Source organism: Schistocerca gregaria, chromosome X, assembly GCF_023897955.1.
Source record: "Schistocerca gregaria isolate iqSchGreg1 chromosome X, iqSchGreg1.2, whole genome shotgun sequence".
Lineage (NCBI taxonomy): Eukaryota > Metazoa > Arthropoda > Insecta > Orthoptera > Acrididae > Schistocerca > Schistocerca gregaria.
Window position 1 is genome coordinate 745750673 of NC_064931.1, and position 13142 is coordinate 745763814.

A 13142-nucleotide genomic window follows, 5' to 3' on the forward strand; every position below is an offset into this window, starting at 1 on the left:
ACTCGAAATTATACGAGTGATTCGGCAAGGTTTAACTGCTGGCATTTGTCAAGTCTAACAGAAGCCAATTAACAGAAACTGTTTCCGTAAAATGGAAGTGTTTTGGTGTGACGGCTGGCAGTCTAAGTGAAACTGTTTTCTGAAATTTAGCCGTGCCGAGAATTAATCCGCGTCCGCCAACGAACGCTTTCCAATTAATGAAAAGAGTGACGTCTCGTGCAGAACATCGCTAAGAACCGGGGAGTGTTGGTCACCACGATTGTCAGAGCACGAGGCGAAGGGAGATTTCAACATTATTAGCGAAAGCTCAGTTTACATTTTACCAGGACTGGCACTTCATAAAGGCCTTATCAAAGCTAATCGTATGTTAAGTTCCCTATAAATAGAGGTATTAAGGAACTGTGTTAGTAATAAACCCATTAAAAGTACACCAGGCATATTTTATACTAATCTGTTTATATTCTGCCGACTCAGAAGTCTGAAAAACCACGTTTTGCAGCCGGACCGCTGCGAGACGTGCCGCAAAAGAGTCAGAGAGGTTCTGGAAGATATCGACAGGGATGTGGTGTGCCGTGTATAGCAGCGCTGGCTTAATCTGTTAAGATTCCATGGCACAAACATCTCGATCGAGGATGTGCCACAGATTCGCGATTGGGTTTGAATCCGGTCAGTTTGATGGCCAGCATCCTTGTGCTCTTTTAACCACTCACACACACTGCGGGTTATGTGACACATTGCATTGTCACGCTGAGGGATGCCATCGTCCCGAGGAAATACAGACTGGATAAATAGGTGAACATGATGCCAAAAAAATAGATATACAGGGTGGTCCATTGATCGTCACGGGGCCAAATATCTCATGAAATAAGCGTCAGACGAAAAAACTGCAAAGGACGAAACTTGTCTAGCTTGAAGGGCGAAACCAGATGGCCCTATGGTTGGCCAATTAGATGGCGCTGCCATAGGTCAAACGGATATCAACTGCGTTTTTTAAAAATAGGAACCCCCATTTTTATTACATATTCGTGTAGTACGTAAAGAAATATGAATGTTTTAGTTGGACCAATTTTTTCGCTTTGTGATAGATGGCGCTGTAATATTCACAAACATACGGCTCACAATTTTAGACAAACAGTTGTTAAGAAGTAAGTTTTTAAATTAAAATACAGAACTTAGGTACGTTTCAACATTATATTTCGATTGTTCCAATGTGATACATGTACCTTTGTGAACTTATCATTTCTGAGAACGCATGCTGTTACAGCGTGATTACCTGAAAATACCATATTAATGCAATAAATGCTCAAAATGATGTCCGTCAACCTCATTGTATTTGGCAATACGTGTAACGACATTCCGGGACGTCAGATCCGGTGAACGTGCGGACCATGGTATGGTGCTTCGACGATCAATCCACCTCTCATGAAATATGCTATCCAATACCGCTTAAACCTCACGTGAGCTATGTGCCGGACATCCATCATGTTGGAAGTACATCGCCATTCTGTCATGCAGTGAAACATCTTGTAGTAACAAATCGGTAGAACATTACGTAGGAAATCAGCATACACTGCACCATTTAGATTGCCAGCGATAAAATGAGGGCCAATTATCCTCCCTCTCATAATGCCGCACCATACATTAACCCGCCAGGTTCGCTGATGTTCCACTTGTCGCAGCCACCGTGGATTTTCCGTTGCCCAATAGTGCTTATTATGCCGGTTTACGTCACCGCTGTTGGTGAATGACGCTTCGTCGCTAAATAGAATGCGTGCATAAATTCTGTCATCGTCCCGTAATTTCTCTTGTGCCCAGTGGCAGAACTGTACACGACGTTCAAATTCGTCGCCGTGCAATTCCTGGTGCATAGATATATGGTACGGGCGCAATCGCTGTTGATGTAGCATTCTCAACACCGACGTTTTTGAGTCTCCCAATTCTGGCGCAATTTGTCTGCTACTGATGTGTGGATTAGTCGCGGCAGCAGCTAAAACATCTGCTTGGGCATCATCATTTGTTGCAGGTCGTGGTTGACGTTTCACATGTGGCTGAACACTTCCTGTTTCCTTAAATAAGTAACTATCCGGTGAACGGTCGGGAAACTTGGATGATGTCGTCCAGGATACCGAGCAGCATACATAGCACACGCCCATTGGGTATTTTGGTCACAACAGCTATACATCAACACGATATCGACCTTTTCCGCAATTGGTAAACGGTCTATTGTAACACGGGTAATGTATCACGAAGCAAATACCGTCCGCACTGGCGGAATGTTACGTGATACCACGTACTTATGCGTTTGTGACTATTACAGCACGATCTATCACAAAGCGAAAAAAGTGGTCCAACTAAAACATTCATATTTCTTTAGGTAGTACAATAATATGTAATAAAAATGGGGGTTCATATTTAAAAGAACGCAGTTGATGTCCGTGAGATCTATGGCAGCACCATCTAGCGGGCCAACCATAGCGCCATCTGGTTTCTCCCTTCAAGCTAGACGAGTTTCGTTCTTTGTAGTTTTTTCGTTTGATGCTTATATCGCGAGATATTTGGCCCAGTCACTATCAATGGACCACCCTGTATACTTCTATTGAGCCCTTGAGGCTTCCAGAATGACGAAATTACCCAGGGAATTTTTGCAGGGAGTTCGCTTTCAGGCGTTTCAAGGTGTGCACGCCAGTAGCCATCGGTCCGATGGAGCATAAGACGTGATTCATCTGAAAAGGTCACCTGTGACCATACAGTGAACGACCAAGTGCGGTACTGGCGTGCAAATTCCAGCCTTCGTCGCCGATGAACAGTAGTCAGCATGGGTGCATAAACGAGGTGCCTGCTGTGGAGGCCCATACGCAGCAACGTTCGCTGAACATTCGTTGAGGAGACTATGTTGGTAGCCCTTGGTTCATCTGGGAAGGGGGGGGGGGGGGGAGGGTCAGATGCCCGACAGTTGCACGTCTAAGCGCACGTACACATCTCCGGAGTCGTCGTTCACCCGTGTCATCTATGGCCCTTGCCCTGTGCTGTAAGGCATTTGTCTTAGCGTGGTTTTGGACAGCGCCATTTTACCACCTACGGTATGCTATAACTACGGGGGCACGCGAACAGTTTCAGAAATTAAACTTCCTGGCAGATTAAAACTGTGTGCCGGACCGAGACTCGAACTCGGGACATTTGCCTTTCTCGGGCAAGTGCGGGTAGAGCACTTGCTCGCGAAAGGCAAAGGTCCAGAGTTCGAGTCTCGGCCCGGCACACAGTTTTAATCTGCCAGGAAGTTTCATATCAGCGCATACTCCGCTGCAGAGTGAGAATTTCATTCTGGAAACATCCCCCAGGCTGTGGCTAAGCCATGTCTCCGCAATTGCCTTTCTTCCAGGAGTGCAGGTTCTGCAAGGTATGCAGGAGAGCTTCTGCGAAGTTTGGAAGGTACTAGCTGTGAGGACGGGGCGTGAGTCGTGCTTGGGTAGCTCAGTTGGTAGAGCACTTGTCCGCGAATGGCAAAGGTCCCGAGTTCGAGCCTCGGCCCTGAATACTGTTTTAATCGGCCAGGAAGTTTCATATCAGCGCACACTCCGCTGCAGAGTGAGAATTTCATTCCAGTTTCAGAAATGCTTCCATCCGCGACTAGAAAGCCAATGATCATGCTCCTTTTGGAAGTCAGATATAGCACTCCTTTCTGCATTACGACAACGACTGCACTGTTTTCAGTCCCTCCACCCCCCACCCCCCATTCACACACACACACACACACACACACACACACTTACTCTTTCTATATCCTCCACTGCTACTGCTGTCGCGCGTCTTCAGTCAGTGCTGACGTCGAACGTAGGCGATGCTCACATTAACGTGACCGGACTTTCTGAATTTTGCTTCGCGCGTAATTTTTCTGTTTTCTATGTGTGACATTTGTGTGCAGGTTTGCCATATACTTAACGGATGAATAAAGTAAATACGAGGAACCTCTATTTCGTTGGTGGAGAAGCCGCCGAGCCGCGTGAGGCGTCGGTAGTAGAAGTTGGCGCCGCCGACGGAGGGGGCGTAGCTGAGCTCCTGCAGCAGCAGCTGGCGCATGCCGGCGGACGCCGCCGTCCACACGCTCGTGTACGGCAGCTGCGGGCCCACCGGCGCTGGCTTGGCCAGCTTCAGCACGCCGCGCGCCCACTCGCTCCTGCAACACGCGCGTCACACTGGCCTCAACATCCGCAATGTGGCTCTGTCTTACCTACACACTATGTGATCAAAAGAACCTGCAATTAAGTGCCATACGACGTGGATGATGTCACCTGAGGAACAAACTCGTCAGGGAAAAAAGAGAAGTTGCAACATTTATAAATGTTCGGCATAAAGTCTATCGTATTGAAACATAGAGTTTTATGCCATAACAATTAAACTAATGCCAATGTCTAGACTGCAATTCACAAGTAGCGAGTACTTTTAAAAGTCACTTGCTAAATGGAGCACCAAAAATAGGATTAAGTGCTTCAAATATATGGTTCAAATGGCTGTGAGCACTATGGGACTTTACTTCTAAGGTCATCAGTCTCCTAGAAATTTTTTTATTTCAATAACAACAATAATACTTATACAAATTAACCCACCACCTTAGTGATTAGTGGTTCATAATGTTAATACAATATTATATGTTATTAGCAGCTATTACAGTTATTACAATATTACAGTTAATTTGTGAACTAAAGACAGTGTGACACAGTACATGTTAATAGGCAGATTACGATTGTTAATCTACATGGTGAAAAGTGTTTAAACCGACAAACTCTGGCAAGTTGTAGGGGACATCAAAACAAGTATTTTTCCCTAATGTCATTTCTTCCTGTGAGGATTATTTAAACCGGTGGAGGCCGTATTACGATCTTAAGTTGTTAGAGGGCGTATAACGCTCTTCAGTTGTAGGCAACTGCTGTCCACCAGTGTAGTAGTGCATTGTCTCTGTTTATTAATGGAGCGATACACCTGGAGTGAGTTCACTGGTAGGGACGAGCTGCACAGCCGGTTTATCAACAACAATATCCTAATCGCCGTATCCCGCACCATACGACCTTTGCTGCTGTGTACCAACGTCTGCGTGAGACCGGGTCATTTAGCAGATTACCTGGACAGGGACGCCGTCGCACGGTTAGAACGCTGCAATTTGAGGAAGCTGTCCTGCAGCATGTGGAACTGGCATCCTTCAGTCAGCAAACGTGCAATTGCACGTAACATGGGGACGAATCAGACGAATGCAAGAACAGTCCTTCGAGAGCAATTGTTACGTCCATTTCACTTACAGCGTGTCCACAACCTGGAACCAGTTGATTATCCACCCAGAGCACAGTTTTTCCAGTGGTACCTGGAACAGTGTGAAGTGCATCCTACATTTCCAGCCTCTGTATTGTTTACCGATGAAGCAACGTTCGGGAGTGATGGATTCTTCAACATGCACAATTCGCATGTTTGGAGTGAGGATAACTCATATGCCACAGTTACTAGCGCTCATAAAGTGCGGCTCTTCGTTAATGTGTGGGTCGGTGTTGTTGGGGACTGTTTATTGCTCCGTATCTGCTACCTAGGCCATTAAATGACAGGCACTATCAGAATTTTCTCGCCAGAGCACTGCCAGAATTGCTGGAAGACGTCCAGCTCCCTACAAGACAACGCATGTGGTTCCAACATGACGGGGCGCCGGCACATTTCAGTTGTCGTGTGCGTCGATTCCTGGACCGACGGTTCCCAGAAACGTGTATTGGCAGAGGTGGTCCTGTACCATGGTATGCTCGATCGCCAGATATGTTCCCTCTGGACTTTTTTGTGTGCAACTTCTATTGCTTTAGGAGAGGATCTGGTTGCCCGGATAGTAGCAGCAACAGGAACAATTCAGGATACTCCTGGGGGTTATGCACGTGTCAGACAGAACATGATCCGACGGTGTAACCTTTGTTTACGAGTCAATGGAGGCATTTTTGAAAATCTACTGTAATTGAAATTGGGTTGTGTTAATGTGTTGTCTCTTGGTCACAAAAAATGTTTGTTGGTTTAATTAACTTGCTGCCAGAGAAATCTTCCTCTACCGGTTTAAATACCCCTCATAGGAAAAAATGACATTAGGGAAAAGTATTTGTTTTGATGTCCCCTACAACCTCCCAGAGTTTGTCGGTTTAAATACTTTTCACCCTGTATACAATACTACCTACTTGTTAATTTTCCTACCTACTTGTTAATACTCCTGACTGCCTGCAGCGTTACTGGTGTGCCAGCCTAGATATAAACCTTCTTCAGGGCCCTGCTCATCCAGCTGATCCCGATGAGCGTGCCCCTGACTCTGGGCAGCCCAAAATCACTTGTCGTTGCAGGTTCCTAATTCAGTATCTACTTCTAATCCTGCTAACTAACCTACGTCAAATCCGGTGCTGTCTTAGTCGAGAATAGGGGTACCCCAGTCCCCCTAGCCCTGCACGTGGCGGATTCCAACTAAAAAGTCGACCTGTCCACGCACAGGCGGTACAGAACTTAGAACTACTTAAACCTAACCTAACTGACCTAAGGACATCATACATATCCATGCCCGAGGCAGGATTCGAACCTGCGATAGTAGCGGTCGCGCAGTTCCAGACCGTAGCGCCTAGAACCGCTCGGCCTCCCCGGCCGGCAGGATTAAGTCGCTCAGTTGAAGAAGCAAGATAATCCACAAAACTTTAACCAACTAGAAGTAGCACCCGCACCCTTCACTGAAGTTAATAGACTTATAAAAATTATAAAAAACAAAATCACATTTAGTGTTGCTGGAACCTGAAAAATAATTCTGAAAAGTTGCTTCAACTGAATAACTAATGTCCTCAGTGCTATATACGTAATGCATCACTGGTACAGGGAATTATTCCAGGCATGTTAAAATATGCAATTGTCAAGCCTCTTCATAAGGAAAGTGACAAGAAAGAAAGAAAGACTTACACAATTATCGTCTAGTTTCCTTGCTGACAGCTTTTTTCGCAATACACTCGAAAAAGTAACGTACTGCACAGTTGTCTCACACTTAGGAAGGAATATTAAGAATTTTAATAAGGACTGGGGCCACATCCTTCATGAAATTTCAGAATGAAGTTATTCCCCTTTCGTGATTTCCTGTCAGAAAGGTCATAGTTCGTAGTAATAGACGTAAACTCACCTAGTAAAACAGAAGTAGTATCCGGCGTTCCCTAAGGAAGTGTTATAGGCCCTCTATTGTTCCTGATCTATATTAAAGACATAGGAGACAATCTGAGTAGCCGTCTTAGATTGTTTGCAGATGATGCTGTCATTTACTGTCTTGTTAAGGCATCAGATGATCAAAACGACTTTCAAAATGATTTAGATAAGATATCTGTATTTTGCGAAAAGTGGCAATTGACCCTGAATAAGGAAAATTGTGAAGTTATTCACATGAGTGCTAAAAGAACTCAGCTAAAATTCGAATACGCGATAAGTCACACAAATCTGAAAGCTGTAAATTCAACTAAATACTTAGGGATTACAATTTCAGTAACCTAAGTTGAACCCTCTGCCAGACACTTTATTGTGAATAGCAGAGTAATAACGTATATGTAGATGTAGATATAGGCTGTTAAAATGTTATTTACTGTGATTGCAATTTCCACACATGGTCACTGTCAAGCATTCTGAAAGCCATGTCACCAAATAAAATACACGTAATTACAACACTGACAAACGCTGAAAAACGAAGATTTGAAAGGTCCGTACGTGAAATGTTGTAACCTACTCATTAACATTTAGCTGGACACGCTGTAACACATTTCCCAGGAGTGAAAAAGCAAATATATGTCGAGGTGAAAATTTATCCGCCATGTGAGCACACTTTAGAAAGCTACCGAAATAACAGCAGAAATGATGAAAACCTAAATTAAAATCTAGTGCTGCTGTTGTGGTCTTCAGTCCTGAGATTGGTTTCATGCAGCTCTCCATGCTACTTCTTCATCTCCCAGTACCTACTGCAACCTACATCGTTCTGAATCTGTTTAGTGTATTCATCTCTTGGTCTCCCTCTACTATTTTTACCCTCCACGCTGACCTCCAATACTAAATTGGTGATCCATTGATGCCTCAGAACATGTCCTACCAACCGATCCCTTCTTCTAGTCAAGGTGTGCCACAAATTTCTCCCTAATTCTATTCAATACCTCCTCATTAGTTATGTGATCTACCCATCTAATCTTCAGCATTCATCTGTAGCACCACATTTCGAAAGCTTCTATTCTCTTCTTGTCCAACTATTTATCTCCACGTTTCACTTCCATACATGGCCACACTCCATACAAATACTTTCAGAAATGACTTCCTGACACTTAAATCTATACTCGATGTTAACAAGTTTCTCTTCTTCAGAAATGCTTTCCTTCCCATTGCCAGTATACATTTTAATCCTCTCTACTTCGACCATCATCAGTTTTTTTTGCTCCCCAAATCCAAATAGCAAAACTCAATTACTACTTTAAGCCTCTCATTTCGTAATCTACTACCCTCAGCATCACCCGATTTATTTCGACTACATTCCATTATCCTCTTTTTGCTTTTGTTGATGTCCACCTTATATCCTCCTTTCAAGACACTGTCCATTCCCTTCAGCCGCTCTTCCAGGTCCTTTGCTGTCTCTGACAGAATTACAATGTCATCGGCGAATCTTAAAGTTTTTATTTCTTCTCCATGGATTTTAATACCTACTCCGAATTTTTCTTTTGTTTCCTTTACTGCTTGCTCAATATACAGATTGAATAACATCGGGGACAGGCTACAACCCTGTCTCACTCCCTTCCTAACCACTGCTTCCCTTTCATGCCGCTCGACTCTTATAACTACCATCTGCTTCCTGTACAAATTGTAAATAGCCTTTCGCTCCCTGTATTTTACCCCTGCCACCTTCAGAATTTGAAAGAGAGTATTCCAGTCAACATTGTCAAAAGCTTTCTCTAAGTCTAAATACGCTAGAAACGTAGGTTCGCCTTTCCTTAATCTTTCTTCTAAGATAAGTCGTAAGGTCAGTATTGCCTCACGTATTCCAACATTTCTGCGGAATCCAAAGTCGTCTTCCCCGACGTCGGCTTCTACCAATTTTTCCATTCGTCTGTACAGAATTCGTGTAAGTATTTTGCAGGCGTGGCTTATTAAACTGATAGTTCGGTAATTTTCCCATCTGTCAACATCTGCTTTCTTTGGGATTGGAATTATTATATTCTTCTTGAAATCTGAGGATATTTATTGTGCCTCATACATCTTGCTCACCGTCTGGTAGAGTTTTGTCAGGGTTGGCTCTCCCAAGGCCATCAGTAGTTCTAATGGAATGTTGTCTACTCCAGGGGCCTTGTTTCTGCTTAGGTCTTTCAGTGCTCTGTATAACTCTTCACGCAGTATCATATCTCACATTTCATCTTCATCTACATCGTTTTCCATTTCCATAATATTGTCTTTAAGTACATCACCCTCTATATACTCTTTCCACCTTTATGCTTTCTCTTCTTTGCTTAGAACTGGGTTTCCATCTGAGCTCCTGATATTCATACAAGTGGTTCTCTTTTCTCCAAAAGTCTCTTTAGTTTTCCTGTAGGCAGTATCTATCTTACCCCTAGTGAGATATGCCTCTACATCCTTACATTTGTCCTGTAGCCATCCCTGCTTAGCCATTTTGCATTTCCTGACGATCTCATTCTTGATACGTTTGCATTCCTTTTTGCCTGCTTCATTTACTGCATTTTTATATTTTCTCCTTTCATCAATCAAATTCAATACATCTCTTGTTACCCAAGGATTTCTACTAGCCCTCTAGAGTAACAGGAGCAATAAACGGATCACAACAGTGGCAAATATGCAAACATGGAAAGAGCATGAGGGTTAGAGAAAAGTGACAGAAAAACACGGTGGTCACATTAGTGTTATCACCGTGTAACGTCAAAATGCAAAAACCACTCACATACTGAAGGTGGCAGCACCATCAATGGAAGGTGTATAAAGCAATAAAGCATGTCGTAGGTGACCGAGGGGGCGGGGGGGGGGGGGGGCGGAAAGAGTGTAGTCGTTGTAGTAATTCAGAAACGGCGCGGTTTATCTGATGTCCAAAAGGGACGTTAACTGTGTCACATGGCGTCGTTTACCCGGCGGAGATGACACGTGGTAAGAGAGGTCTGCAGTGCGCGGCCAATAATCGCGCAAAAGTCTTGTAATCAGTATTTAATAAGGTGATAGGACGGTAGTGGGCCCTCGTAATTCCAGGTGTCGGTTTATGAACGGGTACAATAACGCCCTCGACAAAAGCTTGCGGAATTGCAGCTGTAGACGTGACAAGATCATTACACATTTTCGTCCCTTGTGTGGACGTGAGACCACAAAACGTACGATGAAGTTCGGTATGGAAACCGTCGATGCCTGGCTGTTGTGGGTAGTGACCTGGGTAGCCGCGCGGTCTAAGGCGCCTTGTCGCGGCGCGCACAGCTTCCCCCGTCGGAGGTTTGAGTCCTCCCTCGAACATGGGCGTGTGTGTTGTCCTTAGCGTAAGTTAGTTTAACCCTGTAACGGTAAGGTTGGGGTTGGATCCGACCCCAGCGAGCCTGTTTTGTTTATAACTCCCCACTCCCTTTTCTGAGAGCGCTGTGGTTCCAGCTACCCTACCAGCCAGTCGTCCTGAGAACGCCGAGGATCCCAATCTGGTGAGTGGCCTGCAGCTACCCTCTCTATCCGAAACCTACATTACCCGCGCTCGGGTTGGATCCGACCCAAACTTACTCTTTACGTCACACTTATTAGTTTCTTTTGTGGGGAGGATTCAACCCCATATTGATGTTTATATTACATCTAAGTTTTGTTTTCTCTTCTAGTATCTTACTAAAATGACGAATCAACTCCTTAGAACTCCTGAGGAGATATACAACGAATTTCTCCGACAGGAGGCTGAGTCAGAGGATGGCAACAATGTCGATGCAGAAAACTGTTCAGAAACCACCATATGTGTAGAAAGACATTTATTATTGAGAACTTTATATTTCTAAACTGCTGACACTATAATTATTTTCTACAATTAGTAAGAGATGGTTCAAATGGCTCTGAGTACTATGGGACTTACCATCTTAGGTCATCAGTCCCCTAGAACTTCGAATTACTTAAACCTAACTAACCTAAGGACGTCACACACATCCGTGCCCGAGGCAGGATTCGAACCTGCGACCTCAACAGTCCCGCGGTTCCGGACTGCAGCGCCTAGAACCGCACGGCCACCGCGGCCGGCGTAGTAAGAGATGTTTCTCATTTAGTTCCTGTCTGTAGAATTTCTAAAGCACTCAAATTTCTAGTTGATGACTGAATCTATTGATTTTTACTATGTTTTCAACAATTTTATAGAGAATATTTCTATTAAGGTATTTTTTGTAATCAAATTCCTATTTTTTCGAAAGTACTTTATATTCTTACTTATTGACTATAAAAATAAAAATAAACTTGTTATAACAAATATTATATGTGTTTAATTGATAGTTAAACTTTTCCCCATTATTCATTTTTTATTTTACCCCGAAAAATCGTTATTTGCTGGGTGGGGTCTGATCCGACCCCACCTTACCGTTTATGTCAGGAAACTTCACCTTACCGTTAGAGAGTTAAGTTAGATTAAGTAGTACGTAAGTCTGGCGTGAGGTCGGATGAATTGAGCGCGAGCCCAAACTCACAGTTCCTCGGTGCTTTTGGTGCGGACTCGCTGTCGCCGGCGCCCCGTAAGGCACGTAAAGTCTCACCAGGACGTATTTCTCGGGCCGGCCCGAATGTTGCCTTCTGTCAAAAGGGAGAGCTGCGACCCACCCCGATGCGAAAGCGAAAGGCGTGTGGCATAGGGGGAGCTGTGTCCAGGGACCGAAGATCTGTCCCTCGGGAGGGAGGGTTGAGGGTGGCTGCCAGGCTGCGGGTGGTGTTGCTCACTCTATGTGCGACCCCTCTGCGCTGGCTTGGCCGGAGGGTGGAAGCTCTGGCTAGTAGGCGGCGAAGGACGAGAAGTGCATCCGCTTCTCCGGAGTGCGGGGTGCACTTGCTGAGGAGCGTCGGGTGAAATCATCGATGACGGAGCCACAGATGGGGACCAGTACGTTGGCAACGGCGTGCTGAACCAACACCACCTAGACTACAGGCCTGCGCGCACACTTGCGACGTCACATACTGACGGCCGGGTCTGCATCGGAACGCTCCTGTTAAGCACTCTGCAGCTATACGAACTTCACGAGTCTTAGAGCTGAGACCACATAGGGATTCTCGTGCTTTCCTCTTCTACGAGGCCTTGAAATGGAAGTATGGAAATTTATATCATTGCGTAAAGTAACTGAACAAAACTGCTCTATGTTATTTGAAGATGCAAAATTATTTTGACGATGTGCCTTAAATACGCGTTTCTAGGCTCGAATATAAACTGTAATTTTAAATTCTATCTTTTACCTCAGGAACTACGCTTTCTTGCAGCAAAAAATCGGCAGTTTGCAACAACAAGCAGACGTTTCCGATTTTAAATAAAGCAGCTGGAGCTCCTACAGAATTTAAGAATTTGTTTCTCTGGTTATTTTCGTAAATTTTCCTCTCCACTTCAAAATTTGCTGACCTCACACGAAACTCAAATCATTCGACGAAATGGAGCACCTCCTGACATAATGTTTAATAAATCAAAAAACCAGAAAAAAATATTTTATTTCCCAGTTTCTCCAGAACTTTAGAACCTTAAAGATGAAAAGATTGTTTCTCCTATATCCTTGATTGACATTCGTGTCACAGAGTGCTGTTAATTTAATCATAATGCACTTACCTCAAAATTACGCTTTCTATACTGCTTAATCTGTCGAACACAGAATTCATTAAAGCAATTTTCTAAGGTAGGTTACTCAAATTGAAGTTATTTCCGTATAGCTGTACATGTAAAACTGAACAAAATCATTCTGTAGCTCTTCCAAATAAAAGAACTGGAAACTCAATAATCTGGTAGGAATGATAAGGAATACTAAACATTTTCGAGCAACACAAATTAATGTAACTATTCTGTGTGACAATAGTTGCAAATATGAGAGACATTTCACAGCCATCTTCGTATTAACCTCGCAGCAATGGTCCAGAATTAAGAAACAAATGATACT

General features: G+C 44.0%; 1 protein-coding gene across 2 annotated transcripts in view; it reads right to left on the minus strand.

Moving 5' to 3' along the window:
• Nucleotides 1-13142, minus strand: part of LOC126299533 (vitellogenin-like) — a 398678-nt gene that overhangs the window by 171388 nt on the left and 214148 nt on the right. For both annotated transcript variants that reach the window (XM_049991515.1, XM_049991514.1), the window contains one exon: nucleotides 3967-4174. In XM_049991515.1, coding sequence (XP_049847472.1) covers nucleotides 3967-4174 — 208 coding nt within the window. The remainder of the gene's footprint in view (nucleotides 1-3966; nucleotides 4175-13142) is intronic.